General features: G+C 37.2%; 1 protein-coding gene across 14 annotated transcripts in view; it reads right to left on the bottom strand.

Annotated features, from left to right (window-relative positions):
* Positions 1 to 19,138, bottom strand: part of RIMS2 (regulating synaptic membrane exocytosis 2) — a 393,792-nt gene that overhangs the window by 333,922 nt on the left and 40,732 nt on the right. For all 14 annotated transcript variants that reach the window (XM_017730312.1, XM_017730317.1, XM_017730311.1 and 11 more), the window contains one exon: positions 5,359 to 5,666. In XM_017730312.1, the coding sequence (XP_017585801.1) occupies positions 5,359 to 5,666 (308 nt within the window). The remainder of the gene's footprint in view (positions 1 to 5,358; positions 5,667 to 19,138) is intronic.

A 19,138-nucleotide genomic window follows, 5' to 3' on the forward strand; every position in this document is an offset into this window, starting at 1 on the left:
AGCAAACCCCATCGGGCGCGGCTTCCGGGGACCGGCGGGTCCCTCTCCCCTCCACACACAGAGACGGCAGAGCGAACAGGAGCCGGCGTAGCTTCCTGTCTGCAGCCAGCACACTTCGTGCTGAACTGAACAAGACACCATGCAGCCAGCAGCACAAAGGGAGCGAGGCTTTCTCCACCGTAAAGCCTGAACAAGAACACCCTTCAATATGATGGATTCAGAGCCAGAGAGAAAGTGAGTCACGTGAGACGGAACTGAGCATGGCGATGGGAGAAAAGAGGGCGGAGCCGCGATTCTCAAGCGTAGCTTAAACAAACTTCTTGCATGCTGTGGTAAGAACCTGTAATATCACAAACTCCTTGTCTCTTTAATCCATTTGAAGTACATGGGGGGATGGAGAATTCATGTGTGGCCCCTGAAGATTTCTGAAGAGTGCCTATGCCAGGATACATAGTAGCAGTGAGGGCCTTTTAGAGACTTGTGGCGAAGAAAGCCTTTGTGTTCAGGACAAAATAACTCATCCTTAAAAAGGTTAATAACACCATGTGATGGGCCATGTTTGGCAGTGTGAAGGAACTGTGAGATTTTTCATGGGAGAGATGTTTTTTTTCACCACAGCAGATTGCTTCTTTCTGGGCAGGTCTGCTGTTGGTGGCGGTTTGGGAACCACGTGCAGCTGAAAAAAACCCCTTTTTTTTTCCTTAAGCATAAGAAAGAGACTTTTCAAGAACTGCAGCGCTGACTAATACCTCATGTTCTGTTATCCTTTGTGCGAGTTGGGTAAAACAAGGAAAGTGCTGGAAGGGGGGGAGAGGGGAGGGGGTTTGCTTTAATTTCTTGTTATTTCTCTTTACTTCTAATTCTATTAGTAATAAAACTCTTTCTTTGTACTGCAACTGTATTAAGTTTTGTGCCTGCTTTGCTTTGTCCTAATTCTTATCTCACAGAAGGGAAATAAGTAAGTAATGGATATTTTGAACTAAACCACTACACTAAATTGGTGTTTCCACCCAGTTCACGAACTGAAGCTGCTACATGTGCTTAGCACAAAACCTCCATGTGGTACAAATTACATTAGTCTCACCTCAAACAATGTCAAATACACCATGGCCATTTACTGAATCATACACCTGTGCCTGCTGCCCCTGCCTTACCCACACGTCTACTATATAAAAAGCCGTCAAAGCACCATAGGCCAGATTGTAAGTCCTGTGGTAAAGAATTTAAACTGAAAGAGGATATACTTAGGCTAGATATAAGGAAGAAAATCTTTATCGTGAGGGTGGTAAGGCACTGGAACAGGTTGTCCAGGAAAGCTGTGCATGCTCCATGCTGTGCATGCTCCATGCTCAAGGCCAGGCTAGATGGGGTTTTGAGCAACCTGGTCTAGTGGAAGGTATCCTTGCCCACGGCAGGTGGGGTGGATCTAGGTGATTTTAAGGTTTCAGTCTAAGTCATGCTATAAATCTATTATATGAACTAGAAAAAAATGTCATGAGAAACTGTTCTGCTCTTGTTAAGTACAACTTGCTTCTGAACATTTTTTTTTCACTTTACCTTTTTTCTGTAATGGATCCAATATTAGAAAAATGTCCTTGGAGAACATGCAATCCAAAATCATCCCAGGCTTCTTCAGGCAACAAATTACAGATCAGTCAGAGAAGATCTATAATCAGGTACCTATCTATCTGTCTAAACAGGCTGGGATCTACCAATTGCAAATGGGATTGTTGCTTACACCAAGGAAACAGAATACTAGTCTAATGGTTGAAACAATAAAATTTTAATGAAGAATAATATACATAAAGAAAACAGGAAGAAAATATGGTGAATACTGCTCAAGAATGGAAAAACAAAAAAGCACATCCAGAAACAACATAGTAAGTAATGAGACAGAAAGGACATTGATGATCCTGAGATTAAAGGAGTGAATGTTGCCCTTTACTCTGTGACCAACTTGTCTCCAGATGACCAAGATAAGACATATGATACTTGATTTAAAGAACTACTAAGCAACGATTGCTGCAACACCCATGGAAGCTGCAAAGGTTAAAAAAACTGTGACAAAAAGAATGTATTTTACCTTTCTATTCAAATCAGAACCCGAGTGCATAAAGTCTTAGCAATACCTTTTTTTTCCCACAAGTAGTTATTGTTTTTAACATTTTAAATTATTTTTTATGTCAAAACTAATGTCCTTGGGATGAAAAATAAGACAGAAACCATAGTTCTCACTTTCTACTTACTTCCATTATCGTGATTGTGCAAGGCAAGCATCAACCACTTCTAAATATTGGAGACTTTTTTGTCTATTACGTTATTATTTTGGACATTCTGAATGGCCGTGTTTTTCTCAAAGAATTCCTTCATGTAGACAAATGGTCTAACATACTAGTTAGTTGCTCAATTTCTGCATATACCTAGTTTAAGAATAGAAAAAAAAACTTGTCATGATGATCTCCCATACAACATTTTTCTCTATTGGTTGGCTCTTTCAGTTAATGTTAAAAAACAGCCAAAACCCCATAACATGAAGCATTCAAAAAGAAGACAGAAGCCCTTAGAAAAAGTTGTATAGAATTTCTTGACCACAACAGCAAGTTTCAAAGAGATAAAATTATCTTACTTAATTTGTTCAATAATAATAAGCATAGCATACATAGATTTATAGATTTTAATATTAAAATTATATCAAATTAGGATATATATATATTCTATGCATGGCTTCAGTGTAAAGAGAATATATTATCTTCTGCCCTTAAAGGTGTTGAATGTAATAAAATTGTGCTGGATTTAAAGCCCAGCTGGCAAACAAGTACCACACAGCTGCTTGTTTACTCCCTCCCAGTGAGACGGGAGAGAGAATCAGAAGGGTAAAAGATAGAAAACACAAGAGTTGACACAAAGACAGTTTAAGAGGTCAAGTAAAAGCCACTCACACAAGCAAAGCAAAACAAGGAATTAATTCACTGCCTCCATGGGCAGGGAGGTGTTCAGCCATCTCCAGGAGAGCAGAGCCCCATCAGGTGTGTAACAGTTACTTGGGAAGACAAACTCCATCACTCCAAATGTACCCCTCTTCCTCCTTCGCCCCACTTTATTTACTGAGCATGACATCGTATGGTCTGGAATATCCCTTTGGTCAGTTTGGGTCACCTGTCCCAGCTCAGGACAGGTGTTGAATCTCCTCCCAACCTCCCATGCACCCCCAGCTTCCTCACCAGTGTGGCAGTACGAGAAGCAGAAAAGGCCTTGCCTCTGTGTAAGCCCTGCTCAGCAATAGCACAAACATCTCTATATTATCCACCCTGTGTTCAGCCCAAATCCAAATCATAGCTCCATACCAGCCTCTGTGAAGAAAATTAACTGTACCCCAGCCAAAAACAGCACAAATTGTAAGCCTTCCTGGTATTACTGATGAGAATAGCAATGGCACCACAGCACATACAGATTTCTCCCCACCATTGAATTCTGGGCTAGTCTTTCTCAGCACTGTTGATATTCTCCTCTAAAAGCCCATTTTACCAGTAAGACTTTGGTTGGGCATCATGGAGGAATCTTTTTCATTAGGTCCAGAAAAAAAAGTCTATGTGAGGAACATCAGGGAATATAATTATTCAGAAGACCCTCTATCCTTCAGTAGCACATAATATATATCATATTCTGAGCATACTTGTATATGTTCATTAGGGAACATCAGAATTATTATCAAAAATAAAACATGAAGAGGCCAGTGAGTGAAAAAACTATCTGAACTTAAATAATATATTAAGTAGAAGTGATCACAACCAGAAAAATAGTTCTGTTTTCAGGCACAAAGCCTACATTCTTCCCGTTAGAAAATATTACTTTATACTGTCCACGTTTATCATTTAACTCCACTTAGAGTAAATGCATATTTTGTATCTCGATTATATATTTATTTATATATCACTCTCTCCCTCCATATTTCTGCATGCATATAATGTAAAAACACATTCAGAGTTAAATGCTGCGGCTAACAAGGGTTTGGGATTTTTTGTTATCACATGATCTATGATATTAATTTCCTGGCAAAATTAAGGGGCAAAAATGAACCACAAGAGAATCAACCTTTGTCTCCTGCTCCCTAGTGTCAAGTTAGGGGGCCAGCTGTGTTTTTTCAGAGACTACACATATAACTGAGGAGCACTCAGGACAACTAAGTACTGAACCCAACAGCCAAAATCAGAGCAAAAAGCAATAGGCAGAATAAGTTAAAAAAAAAAAAGGCTAGATTAATTACATTCAATTTGTTCTCATGTAAGACCAAAAATAGGAAATAAAATATGGTGGAATTCAAGAGGTGAGGAAAAAGGAAAACTATTTTTGTTATACTAAATGTAAAAGATACTATATACGTCTAACTTGCTTCAAGCTCTCAGAATAAATGCTGTAATGAGGTCATATCTGGGCAGCAGAGAAAAGCTGCCAGCTTATACTGTTCTGGCTGCCAAATTCCAAGGCAGCTGGAGGTCTCTCACACACGCATGAGGATATCATTTCCATGGAAACACCTGAGCAACCTCACTCTCATCTTTCCCTTCCCACCATATTTAAAGTTCTGTACTGGTGTTGCTTAGGAAAAAATTTAATTCATTCAATGAAACCATTTTTATTTTTGTGTTCCAGTAAAACTTAGCCACAGAGGTTGAGAGTTTTCTAGTGCCTTTTAGTATAATCATATCAGGAAAAAGGGAGGAAAGTTCCTGCTCCAGTCTCCTACTAAGCCAGCTCTTACTACATTTAGCACCGATAGAGTTACAATTTCAAACAACGCAAGTAGCATCAACGTAAACCAGTAAAGGAAAAAATATTTATACTAATGACAGTAACTAACAGCAAGAAACTGAGAAACCACGAAAAGGCTCAGGTCATTACACAAAAATTTCACCATCCTCAATACTATATACTGCAAGTACAACCAGATGTTTTAATTCAGTAGTCTGAACAGACACTGTCTTCCATTAATCTGCCTTTTTGAGTCCTATTTTGGATTACTAAAACTTTGCTATAACGTTAGTGACCACAAAAGAAATATGGTAACATTCTGCACAGCACAATGACTGTGATTTGACAAAGTTGCAAGCACATGGACAAACTCTGTCACACTGCAACTGTCATGTCCCACATTTTTTCCGTGAGAAGGAATGAAGATGGCTATGACCATCGGAAACCAACAAAAGACTTCTCAGTGCTCCTTCAAAATGCCCTGTTTTATTCTGTAGCCTATTTTATAGGCTACAGAATAAAAATAAGACAAAATTTTAAAAGATAAAATCAAATTTGTAGCATAAATTCATCAGATCTTATCAGGATAAACATTAAATACTTTCTTACCTGTCTGATGTGTCACTAGTTACTTGATGCTTAACTGTTGAACCGTTCTTAATTGAGTCTTGTCTTGTGAGCCCCTGTGGTCTGTTTTTGTCCAGAGCTTGTGTGGATATGTCACCTGGTGGTCCTTGGTACTGCGGATGCTCCTGCAGTTTTGCTTTTTTCTCCTGAGGTGCTTCCTCGGTCCGCAGAGCTCTAACACCTTCTTGGTCCGGCTGCTGGGGTGCATGTGATCCGCTGTTATAGAACCAGGCTCCTGATTTTGTGAGGATTTCTTGTTGTTTTCGGCACAAGTTACATACCCACATTACCTGTTCAGACATATTTAAATGTAAAATCCATTAGCTTGTAAACACTGCATGCAAAGTTTTCAGCAAGCACACATCAACTGACTGTTACCATTTCCAAAGGTAGAAAGGCTACGGTTTTAAGTCTATTAAAATTACAGTATCTTAGCTCAATACAATAAAATATGTCTGTACAACCTTGGAGTAACTAGTGTTGGAAAAAAATACAAACAAAAATACTTTTAGTCTTTTTTTTTTTCATTATTTGCAATACAAGGAAAAACAACAGATAGTAGCAATATAAATGAAAAGGTTCTAATACTGAGGTTCCAATGGTAATAAGTGTAAGCTTTGAAAATTAACACTATAATTTGAGGATGATAGAAAAAAATTAATTAAGAAGTCATTAAATTTTTAATCCATTTTAATTCTCTCACTAACAGTAAAGAACTTTAGAAAAGGTAATCTGCTGTTACAAAGTAATTTCATAACTCTCCAAAATGCTCCGCTGATTTACTTCCATGGTGGTCTATATCCTATGTGTACATGTAGATGCTGACTTCAAGAAGTGACTTCAATTTCAGAACAATTTTAAATTAAAGCCATTTTATAACTAAAGTAACACAATGTATACGGTGGTGTATCTCTCCACTTCATAGCCACAATTTAGCTTTCACTATATGTTTACCAAATTATTAAAATTACTACAGCTTCCCAGTTATGTGATCCTGCATATAGTAATGAGATTTTTTTTAATATTCTAAAATGTACTTGTTTGCAAAGCTTTTGTATCTGATCACCTTAGTCACATGGCAGTTCAGGAAATCAACAACACCAATTATCTGTAAGTTAATTTCACATTCAGCTATTAAGTTATATGAGAATAAATCAGGATGCAGTGAATCAAATACAACACACCAGCCATGAACACATTGGACCATTCAAACTGATTATCATGTTACCCTAAAATTTGGATTGTAGATAGTATTAATCTACTGCAAGTTTCATCCTTCACTCCTTAATCTTCATTTTTCTTAAGCCTTAGCTCAGATTTCCTTTTCTTTTTCTTCTCTTTATATATTTTTGTCTAAGTACACCAACAAAATTGCACCAGTTTTGCTATATATTCCTTGAATGTCTACACTCAGCCTTCAATCTAGTTATCATGTCTCCAGTTCTAATCCTACAGCAACCTGCCTTTTCTCCAATGATTTAGAGCATAGGACATTCAAAGGCTTACATCAGTGCTCATCACTCTTTTAAATGCAGCCAGCTCCATGGAATCACATTGAAGATGTAGTTCCTACCTCCACAATACATTTAGCTCAGTCCAGTAGAAAAGGTTTCAGAAGCTGCAATCTGTATCTTGCTTTCATTCTCCAGGCTGTTATCTAATAGATAACTTGGGTCATGCTCTCTAGTCAAGTCTCACAATAAATCTTTCAATGAGAGCTTCATATAGAAGGTCACTTGGATGCAAGGTTCATACTCAAACTAAAGTCACCAACTGCCTCATTCACAAAGTGTTGGGCTGGGGCAGAAAAAGGAGGCATCAGTTGCCCATTTAATGGTGGTGGTATGCCCTATTCTGGTAAACTTCCTTCTTATCTTTTTATAGGGCTGATGTCATTTATGAGAACTCATGTCTGCTTACATCAAAAAGACAGAACAAACCATCAAAGCACTGAGGACAAAAAAGAGAGACCCCCCCAAGTAGCAGGTTGCTCTCTGAGGTACATTAGATGTCCTTAGAGGACATTCAAAGGCCAAAACTGTGTATGCTTCAGGCCTGAACATCATTCAAATACAAATTTAAGAGCAGGCCTGTTTTACCTTTGCTAATTAAGCTAGAAAGTACATGAGAAAGCACCAAAGTGAAATTTCAGAACCCAAGACAGAAGTATTTTTGCCCTCTTTAATCAACAGCAGTTAAAAGGCTTTAATATTTCTGCCAGGTCTGTACACAGCAGAAAGTAGTTCTAACCTTTCCATGCATGTGACAGAGCAATGAAAGGAACAATTATATGAGAATGCAAATATATAACAACTTGAATGACAATGAGATAAAATCCACCAAAGTCCTCATTTGCTATTTTCACTTCTATTAGTAGATGTTAAATATCACAAAAACTATATACTACAGTCAAAACACTTGGGCAACTTTGTCCTTGGCTGACAGTCATATTTTGTCCTCAGACAATGGACTCCAGGATGACCAGTATTATTCTCTTGTACCCAACAGAATAAGAGTTCCCTCTGAATTAATATGATTTCCTATCGCCTCCTCTAAAACTAGAATCAGGAAGAGTACTCCTGACCTAACCTGAATCCTGAAAAGTTTATTTAGGGTATTTCAGTTTGAAAAAAAAAAATCAAACACATGGCCTTAAAAATGCATAGATTCATGAATTTTGCGGATTCTTTTTCTGCTTTCATAGGAGCATTTAATGATAATTACAGGTCACGCTTCTGATAAAGCCTTATTTTCAACATCATTTCAACATGCAGGATTTCATAGTGTTAACCCTAACAGTCATAATTTTAGCTTCAAATAATCACACACACTGAGAAGAATGGGAACTGTCACACAGACAGAAATGTTTGTGCTTTCGGTGAGCACAAAAATCACAAGCCCGCAAATAGTACTGGGCTAAATTGACTTCCCCATCTTATAAGAGGATGTAGAAGCATTCTTGCAATTTAAAAAATACTGGCAATTTATAGTGCAGACCTCTCAATTAAACGACAGACACACTTGTAAGATGGTGTCATAAGAGCACAGACAGGAAGGTGGCATGTTCCTGGGCAGGATTTCTCCTTCTGCCCCCAGGTGCCCGGGACAGAGTGCTCAACAGCTCACACACATGCAGAGCGGGTCTGTCCCTGCCAAGTCCCTGCCAGGACATAGCATTTACTGGGACTGTGACAGCAGCACTGCAGAGAGGCAAAGACCACATGAGTAGGCTGCATGCTCAATACCTGCATTTTGACAAACCTGCGAGGATAAAACGTAGAATTTTCCCTTCTGAAAGAGAAATTTTAAAGGACTAATCCCTTAAATCAGAAATCTGTGCTCCAGAGTAGGCACACTATCTACTGCGCCCATTTGCAACTCTCCTAACCACCCTCCTACAAAGTTCAACAGTCATGAGCACATTTTGTACACAAAAATCTGTGTTGCAATTTGCAGGTGTCAATCCTCCACACCAGAACACTGCCAATTTGAAAAGGAAACCAGGGGGAAAAAATCTCCTCTCCAACATTAAGTACTAGTTCAGAACTAGAATTCCAGGTGCTAGTGGCACTGGGTCGGGATGTGCGTTTCCATAGGAAAGGCTGAAACACCACCTAGTGCATACAACAGGCATTGCTGAAGCTCAGTTCAAATCAACTTCTCATTGCGGAAAAGAACGCACTAAATATATCTGACATTTTCACATTAACCCTTATATCCATTTTTTTCAAATAATAATTTCTTCTTTTTATACACAACACTGAAAATAAGTATTCTAAATTTGCATTAGAGAGATACACCTTAAACCTTCCATCTGCTTTCCATTCACAAAGGTTAGTTCTATACACTGAACTAGTAAGTTCTAACTCGTTTTTGATTTCTTCACTATTTTTGGCAAGATTATTCATTATATGCTCCCACTTCTAACACTGCCCAGCAGCTTTCATCACATATTATTAGCACTTTTTACTACATGGGCCCATAAAACAAATTCTGCAAAACCTACAGTAATCAGCCATTTCACATCTATGTATCAGAAGTAATGAATGCACAAAAATTACTTCTTTGTATTGTTCTAAAAAAGATATTACAGTTTTTTGTTCTTAGATGAAATTCTTCAAAACACATTTGACACACCACTTTAACTTCAATAAATGGGAAATATATTTATCAAGAAATTACATCTGCAGATATTTCAAGCGAAAACGAAATGCAATTTAATAAAAGGATATAGTAATGACATTCATTTTACTATTTTCAGATAGATCATGTGAAAAGACAGCTACCTTACAAAACACCATTCACTATTCCCATAAGTATAGTTATAGATGGCCTAACACTAAATCCTGAGAACAAAATGGATACCTTACTTTAAGATTAGATTAAAAGGCTCAGTATATTTGATTATACATAACTTGAGTTTAATAGCTTTGACACTACAACGTAAGAAATAATTATGCCAAATCCTCATCAGCCTTCAGAACATTACTTCGAGTTACAGGTGTTCCGAGGTGAAAAATTGTCCTGGAAGGCTTCCACAGTATTTCACCAAATCTATTAGAGTTCACCTGCTTGGCACAAGCATCTAATATATATTGGCATTACATTAACTGTTGCACTTGCTGCTAGTAATCTTAAGCAAAGTTCATATGTTTTAATTATATTGTGTTTGTGTTTCTTTTTGGCTCTCACATTTCATGTAGGATACAATTCCTTAAAAATTACACAAGGTAACAAGACTGTAGCATCAAAAGAAAGGAGGCAACAAAAGGAAGAGTAGAAAAACTCTTTGCTTGGGTCATCAAGGTAACTAATCATGATTACTTACACATTACTGCTAGTCCTTTTTTTCCCCTAATTTGTCACAGGTGCAAAACTTCATCACATCATGGAGCAGTGCAATGTTTGAAGCCACCCTGTACTAAGGAAGTTTCTTCGAGGACATAGTACATCTCTCTATTCGTCACTATGCTGATGACAGGATCACGGAATCGTGAGCGTTGGAAGGGACCTCTGGAGATCATCCAGCCCAGCCCCTCTGCCAAGGCAGAGTTATCTGGAGCAGGTGGCATAGGAACGTGTCCAGGTGGGTTTGGAATGTCTCCAGAGAGGGAGTGAGATCCCTGGGCAGGCTGGTTCAGTGCTCTGCCACCCTCAGTGTTAGTAAGTTCTTCCTCACGTTGAGGTGGAACTTCTTGTATTATGGCTTGTGGCCGTTGCTCCTTGTCCTGTCACTGGGCACCACCAAAAAGAGTCCACATGCCGATGTGGAATAGACACTGCAAACCAGCACTGGCACTATGTAACATGAGTCCCCTTCCTCTGTCCAGTCACAAAAACTAAAATTTACTGTAAAATCTGCTTCTTCTGCTTCAGGTAATATAGACCCAGTATCTGTACAGGCCAATGGTATCTTCCTTACCTCTAGTCCCTGTTTCTGCTAATCTTGGCTCATTTTGCCTATTTGAAATGTAACAGTGTTTCTGAGGAACTGTAAGTTCAATAAGAGAGCTTCCTGGGTTTGGGACTGTGAGAATCCCTTTCAACATCACCTCCCCAGAAAATGAGAGGGAACTGTTTTTCTGGTTATCTTTTTTTTCAGAATACATTAAGATCTCCCAAAATTTTCCAGTAAAATTTAGGGACAACATTATTAGTTGTCCCTGTCAAAAGTAAAACTTTTAAATTTTCTGTTTATTACTTAGAATTCAATCTTCCTTGAATTGGACTATAAGACTTCTCAAAGTTAGCTAAAACATAAAATCTTATCTATTTGGTTATATACACCACCAAAACATGTCTCATGTTTGCACTAAAAAACAGTAATTCCCTTTTGCTCTCCCCATCTGCAGTCTATGCTCTCTCTTACAGCCAAGAGTACTGATTTCCACTACTGGTGAGGGAAAATCTGTTTTCTGAGGTGCTTCCTTTAAAAATTTCTGGGTTGACATTCCTTTTTAATGAAAGTGTCTATGACTGTGGAAGACTTATATATAGCATGTGCTATCCATAGCCAACATTCATATTTTTGGAAAACACAGAGGTTTTTGCAATGTCTCTAGGATTTCTCTATAAAGACATAATTCTAGAGGTCTGTGTCCAGAATACAGATGCATCTTTTGCAGCTGCTAAGATCTATTTTAAAGACACAAAATCATTATTTTGGAGTGAATGGAATAAATCTTTGTGCTCATACATTGTAAGCAGCAGAGTCTGGTTATAACTTTAATGAAACAAAGTCTTCCATTTCATTTTACTGCTCTGACTGTACAGACAAGTTCCCTTTTCATTCCCTTCTGTTACATTAATGCATTTTGTCAGTAAAATATATTACAGGAGCAAAGTTAATCTCTGAATTTGTGACTTTTATAAAAGTTGGTAAAGATTACCTATTTTTTCATTATTTTGATATGCCACTAGTCTGTGCTATGGTACTGACTTTCATGTTACAATCAGTTTGACTGAATGCCAAAACTGCTATAATGTTTATTTGCCTTACATCTGTAATGACAAACAGATACCTATACCCCAAAATTGTATTAAATATCAGAAGAATTCCAATACCACTTAAGAAAAGTGGGAAAGCTTATAATACTGGTATGAAACAAACACCTTTACATATATTTTAAGGGATATGTGTATTTGCACTACAAAAATTCTTTGTACTGGGGGGTGACTATATTTGCTCTTGACTTTGTAGTGAATGGATATATCATGTATGAAAAGTTGTAATGGCCATAAACAACCAAGTCAGCATGAAATAAGTGTATCACTTCTTGTGCATGCATGTGATGCAGTATATTTACATGACACTATCTTCCAAGAAGAAGAGGAAATTATGTGATTACAATTTTTAAAAGGTACACACTCTTTTGTACCAGCGGTGTCCTTATCCTAATGGACAGTGTATCTCTTTTGCATCACTCTTTTATTACCCTTAAGACATATACTAGTAATTTTGTTCACACATTTTTTCAAGCTAGAGTATAATTTCTAATCCATGAGCAAAATTGCTCATATAATTATCAAGTAAGACATTTGACTAGGAAAACAGATTATTTATGTTCACAAAAATGTGGGGGAAAAAAACCCTCCATGTGCACAGTAGGACTAGAAACTGTTAGTTAGAACACTAATCTAGCTGGGTTAATATAAGCCAGAGTACATCCTTCCTAAAGTATATTGCATAAAAAGAAGTTGTTCATGTATAAAATATATTATATTCTTCAAGATCTGTAAAGGCAATACTTTGGGTTTTTTCACTATGGCACAGGCACAACTCAACACTGCCCAGTCCATGCCAAGGAAGACAGTGCATAATTCCCACATAGTGCCATATTGACCATACTCAGCTCTTTCATGAGCTTTCATGATTTCATTAAGAAGTAGAATGGTGTACAGACTTCCAGTGAGACAATGGCTATTGTGACATCGGGTGTGATTTGGACATAGTACAAACCGGCCAATATTATGTCTCAACAAATACAGCTGCACTGCTTCCAAAATGGAATTCATAAACCTACACAGTACTCCGGAGGGTCATGAGGGTTTATTTAATAAGTGCAGTGGGTTTGGCATGAAATTAACTTGCTCTAAGTGAACAGAGTTTACAACATGGTTCACAAAGGATACCTTTAACCTTGGAAATTTGAATAATTACTGAATATATTGAGAATGTACAGTCGACCAAGCTACACATTTACTAAATGTTCAGATTTGTAACAGTCTCAGAAAAGCAAGAGAACTGAGCACACATTTCCTGCACTTTTCTTAGGAAACTTAAGCGCCTTAAGAATACTGGATAGGAAGAAACCTCATGGATTGCTTCCAGTTGCCTGCTGCTTCAAAGAAAAAAAAAAAATTTAAAATTCGTAATTTAATAAAATTTTATCTTAAAATTAACTATAAATAAAGAGCCCAAAATCTGTCAAAAGGCTTTTCCAATCCCTACAGCTACAATGGAAATAATGTCTTTCAATTTCCAGTGCTCGTGTATTCCAAACTAGTTTCTTGCTATTTATTCTTGTACCAGTATTGTCATTAAGTGTAAATAGCTCCTTTCTCTCCTCAGTGTTTGCTGCCTGATGATTTTATAGTGACCAATCACATACCCTCTCTGCTTTCATTTTTCAAGACCAAATAGATTTTGCTCTTTGAGACTACGCCTATATTAGCAAGACACAATCCTGTCACAGGGCCAGGTGCTGGCCCAGGACTGCCTGCTAATTCTTATGCTTCCTGGCACAGTCAGGCCTTTGCTAACCAGCATCTCCCAGACAATGCCAACACACAGTGTAGAAAAACAGCATGGAGCAGAAACTGCTCCTAATAAGCAGTTTGCACTCAGTTACCCTGCTATGGAAAGCAGAATTCAGGACTGTTGATCAAGACTGAGCCACAGAGGAGTCCCTGGCCTGTGTAGTTCAGAGAAGAAAGCCTTATTAGTTCTTAAATTCCTGATTTTACACTTAGTGGTATTTTACTGCACTCATTTTCACTACAGGAGTTCACAAGGTCATCTGGTTCTCTATTTTGCAGTATCCCATTGCTCCCCTGTGCTGATAAGCATCCAACTTTGTGTAACCAATGTATTTAATTACAGCACTCTTTTCTCTATGCCAAGGGCACTACTGAAAATATTCAAGATCTTCCCCAGTACTAAGGCTTGAGGAACTCAGCTAGGAAGTTGTTTACAGCTTTTCCCTCTAATTCTTTATTCAATTAATCCTCATTGTTTCAGTTTAACCAGTAATTTCTGGTGGTCTAGTAAAATTTAAGCTCCTGCAAAGTTAGTTATTTTTTACACTAACCCTTAGCCATCCCGGCACAAAACCAAGTTCCTTGAATTCATCAGTCCAATGGGTTTTGCCTATTTGTTCCCTTAATTCCTCAAAAAATAAATCTCTCAGTAAAGACTGTTGTTAGAGCAATTTTGCTCATGGATTAGGAATTTGTGAGGGAGGAAAGACAAATTTTTGGTAAAAAATACAAATAGGCAATTATGGTTGGAATAAGGCAATACAAATAGGCATTAGAATTACTAATTTTCAAAATTTTTCCAGCAAAGTGGTTGACATTAACAGCTTTTACACAAATATAGAATGTCTGAAAATATTAAAGGGGTTTTTTAATAAAATATTGTTACAATAATTTCTTAAATATTTTAATAACAATTATTATGAGCTATTATTATGCTAAATAATTTTTCCCACCAAATTTAGGACATAGTAGAAATAATCCAAATGCCACTTCTAAGTTGTTTTATTTTATCAAGACTTTTACTCTCACAGGCAATGTTAAATAATATTCAAAAATCTTAAAGTGATTTCATTTTGAGACTTTTGTTTCCTAAGAGTCTCAATTAGATGTTATTTATGCCTCTTTGTGTTCAAAAATCTGTACTAATGTCACAGCTTCATTAAGGGACCAGCTAATAAAAATAACAAATGATCTACAGCCCAGAGGTGTTGAGCATATTCATTTGTTAACACTTGTAAACCATCGGAAGATGAATGGCACTAAGTGTTCACAAGTTATTTATAAATATAAGACACAATGTCAACATCAACAAGGGACCAAAAGGGAGGAAATGTGACAGGACCACAATAAGCCTGGGGTCTGTATGCAGATGGCACTAAATTGAAATCAACAGAATTACACCATTTACATCATCTGTGTCATCATTCATTACTGAAATTGTCTGAGAAAAATGAAAGATCCAACTCTAATGAAATGTAACATAATGGTAATAGAAAAATTGAGATGCTTATCATGTAGTTACTGGTGTATTGAATCCCACATAAACATTCTTCAACTTTACATGAACTTGCTGCCTGGGCTCTAACAATGTAGTCACAGCAGCACAGCTCTCAGACAAAATATAAAACATATAGAATCATCGAATATGTTGAATTGGAAGTGATCCATAAGGAGTATCAACTCCAACTCCCTGCTCCTCAAAGGACTGCCTAAAACTGAACCATATCATTATGAGCATTATCCAGATGCTCCTGAAACAAGCTTGGTGCCATGTCCAGTTCTCTGGGGAAACTGTTCCAGTGACCAACCACCTTCTGGGTGAAGACCTTTTCCTAATGTCCAATCAGAAGCTCCCCAGCCCCCTTCCCCATCCCTGTGAGGAAGCCGTCGTCTGCAATGAGGTCACCCCTGCGCCTTCTCATGGATTAGGAATTTGTGAGGGAGGAAAGACAAATTTTTGGTAAAAAATACAAATAGGCAATTATGGTTGGAATAAGGCAATACAAATAGGCATTAGAATTACTAATTTTCAAAATTTTTCCAGCAAAGTGGTTGACATTAACAGCTTTTACACAAATATAGAATGTCTGAAAATATTAAAGGGGTTTTTTAATAAAATATTGTTACAATAATTTCTTAAATATTTTAATAACAATTATTATGAGCTATTATTATGCTAAATAATTTTTCCCACCAAATTTAGGACATAGTAGAAATAATCCAAATGCCACTTCTAAGTTGTTTTATTTTATCAAGACTTTTACTCCCACAGGCAATGTTAAATAATATTCAAAAATCTTAAAGTGATTTCATTTTGAGACTTTTGTTTCCTAAGAGTCTCAATTAGATGTTATTTATGCCTCTTTGTGTTCAAAAATCTGTACTAATGTCACAGCTTCATTAAGGGACCAGCTAATAAAAATAACAAATGATCTACAGCCCAGAGGTGTTGAGCATATTCATTTGTTAACACTTGTAAACCATCGGAAGATGAATGGCACTAAGTGTTCACAAGTTATTTATAAATATAAGACACAATGTCAACATCAACAAGGGACCAAAAGGGAGGAAATGTGACAGGACCACAATAAGCCTGGGGTCTGTATGCAGATGGCACTAAATTGAAATCAACAGAATTACACCATTTACATCATCTGTGTCATCATTCATTACTGAAATTGTCTGAGAAAAATGAAAGATCCAACTCTAATGAAATGTAACATAATGGTAATAGAAAAATTGAGATGCTTATCATGTAGTTACTGGTGTATTGAATCCCACATAAACATTCTTCAACTTTACATGAACTTGCTGCCTGGGCTCTAACAATGTAGTCACAGCAGCACAGCTCTCAGACAAAATATAAAACATATAGAATCATCGAATATGTTGAATTGGAAGTGATCCATAAGGAGTATCAACTCCAACTCCCTGCTCCTCAAAGGACTGCCTAAAACTGAACCATATCATTATGAGCATTATCCAGATGCTCCTGAAACAAGCTTGGTGCCATGTCCAGTTCTCTGGGGAAACACCACCTTCTGGGTGAAGACCTTTTCCTAATGTCCAATCAGAAGCTCCCCAGCCCCCTTCCCCATCCCTGTGAGGAAGCCGTAGTCTGCAATGAGGTCACCCCTCCGCCTTCTCTTCTCCAACCGGGGCAAGCCAAGTGACCTCAGCCACTACCCCTAAGTCTTGCCCTTAGGAAGAATTTTCACCACTTTAATCTCCTTCCTCTGGACTCACTCTAATAGTCTGAGGTCCTTTGTACACTGTGGTACCCCAAACTGCACACAGCACTCAGTGAGGCCACAGCAGCTCACAGTATGGTGGGACAATCACCTCCCCCCACCAATTCTCAATGCTGTGGTATCCAGCCTGGAAACCTACACTGAGTTGCACACTACAACAGCTACACATCTTATGACTGCAATAGCTGCAGCCACAGTTAACCCTGACAGAATAGTAAGAAAATCTAACATTAAAAAGAGAATTATATGTATGTCAGTATGTTTGTTTCAGGAATTTCAAAACAGAATAGGAGACTAAGGGTAAAAAAGCAACAGACTTAGTGACACCTTACACAGTCAGGTATATACACCTATCGATATGCTGAAGAGAACAATTATATTTAACAAAAGGAAAAAAGGAATTTATGAACAATGGAATAAAGCTCTTTTTTCTTTTTTAATCCAATGCCAAATAGTCCCCTTTGTGAGGAAGCAAATAAAGTTAACTGCCTATATTTCTACTTTATATATATTGACACGTTTCTGTACTTCCATAATTATTTCTTACTTTAAAGTATCTACAAATTCCACATATGCAAAATCCTTCTGCTACTTCAGCAGAAGCAACTAGGTGAATGCTTCCCCTTCTCTGCTCGTATAAATTAGCAGGCTTTGAAAGCATTATTAGTGAGAATTATCACCTTTCCTAAACTTAGTTCTATTTCAAATTCACTCAGATAATTGTATCTACAGTTTAATGACCACTTCCTTCTTTATAGCTCTTTTGCACCATTCCCTCTTGCAGGAAAAGTGAAATATATCATGGGAGAACTCTTTATGTACATATTACGTGTATGTGAGCTGACAGTCCAAAGCCTTAATAAAGTCCTTAATGTTCTTCCAAACTCTTAATATGAGAATCCAGATGAAGTAAGAACAGCAAACAAGTCATGGAGCAAGTGTCTTGAAGAACATCAATAACTGAATTTCTCGTCAAAAAAGAACCCACACTACAACTTCAATTTGCAGCTAACAACTAAGTATTAGACTTTTCAAAGAATATTACTGAATTACAAAAATAATTTTGTCCTGAAAAAGTTTGCATCAGTATTTGAAGCTCCCACAAGAATAAAAGGCTTTCTAGAAGTATATCCTGGAAACTATGTCTGTGCCTTAAAAAGGACATAGAATTTGCCTTAAAAAGAGCATATAGTTTGTTAGGAATTCTTTCTAAACAGGCTGTGTCGTTTTACATTCCAACTTACAGCTGGAAGCTCTTACCAGTTTACCCTGTTAAACCACTGAATCTTACTATTGATACAGCTCCATGTGGCTTCTGTTTCTCCCTTCATTTTTTCAATATTCACTACAGACAATGTAGAAGGAAGCAAGTCAGCTCTGTGAAGACACCACATGCAGCCTATATAAATGGCTAGACTAAATGTTTGAGGCTTTAGAAAGAAAATCTCAACTTTTGTTGAGATTAAATCCAGACACAATGGTTCCTTTATGAAAGAATTTTTAATCTTCTCAGAAGGTGAAGTTATATGTGTTTTAATTCCCAGTTCTGGACTAGACCTAACCCATATTTAAGTCCATGGAGAGCGAAGACAGTGGTCTACTTCTCTCTGGTAAAGCCCTCCTTTTGTTCCCTAGCTGCTAAGTGTAACTGGTGGCATGCTCTCCCTCGAGCAATGGCCTTACACAGCAGGCAGCCATTCTGTGGATTTAGGGCCTGAATAAACCCTCACCTATGATAGTATCCCATTCATAATACTAAATACATCCACAGCATTTTATTAAGCTTTTGGTACAACAGAATTACAGTAGTCTAACATTCTAGGATCATAGCTATTTTATTTCAAAGTCTTTTATAAATAGCCAGTTAAGATAAACAGATGAATAAGCTATAAAACAAAAACAATCATATTAATCTAGAAGGACTACAGAAACATAAAGCATGACCAAAAAATCTTTTGCAACATGGTCAATATTAATAAAGCATTTTCTCTTGAATAAAATATAGCTTGTTAGACATTTTTAATGAGTACTTGAGAATCTATATGCTAAATTTTGAACTAATTTTCACTTTTTGCTATACAATGTTAAGAAAAACGTAAACAATTATGCTCCTCCCAAGTTACTGAGGACAGACATTCACTACATAGAAAGTTTTCTTTGGCTACTCACAATGATGTCGATAATAAATAGAAGCCAAACAAAGATTAGATAAAACCAAAAAAAATAATTTGAAGTAAAATAAGAGGAATTTG

The sequence above is a fragment of the Corvus brachyrhynchos genome, unplaced genomic scaffold (assembly GCF_000691975.1).
Source record: "Corvus brachyrhynchos isolate BGI_N302 unplaced genomic scaffold, ASM69197v1 scaffold302, whole genome shotgun sequence".
In the NCBI taxonomy this organism is placed as follows: domain Eukaryota; kingdom Metazoa; phylum Chordata; class Aves; order Passeriformes; family Corvidae; genus Corvus; species Corvus brachyrhynchos.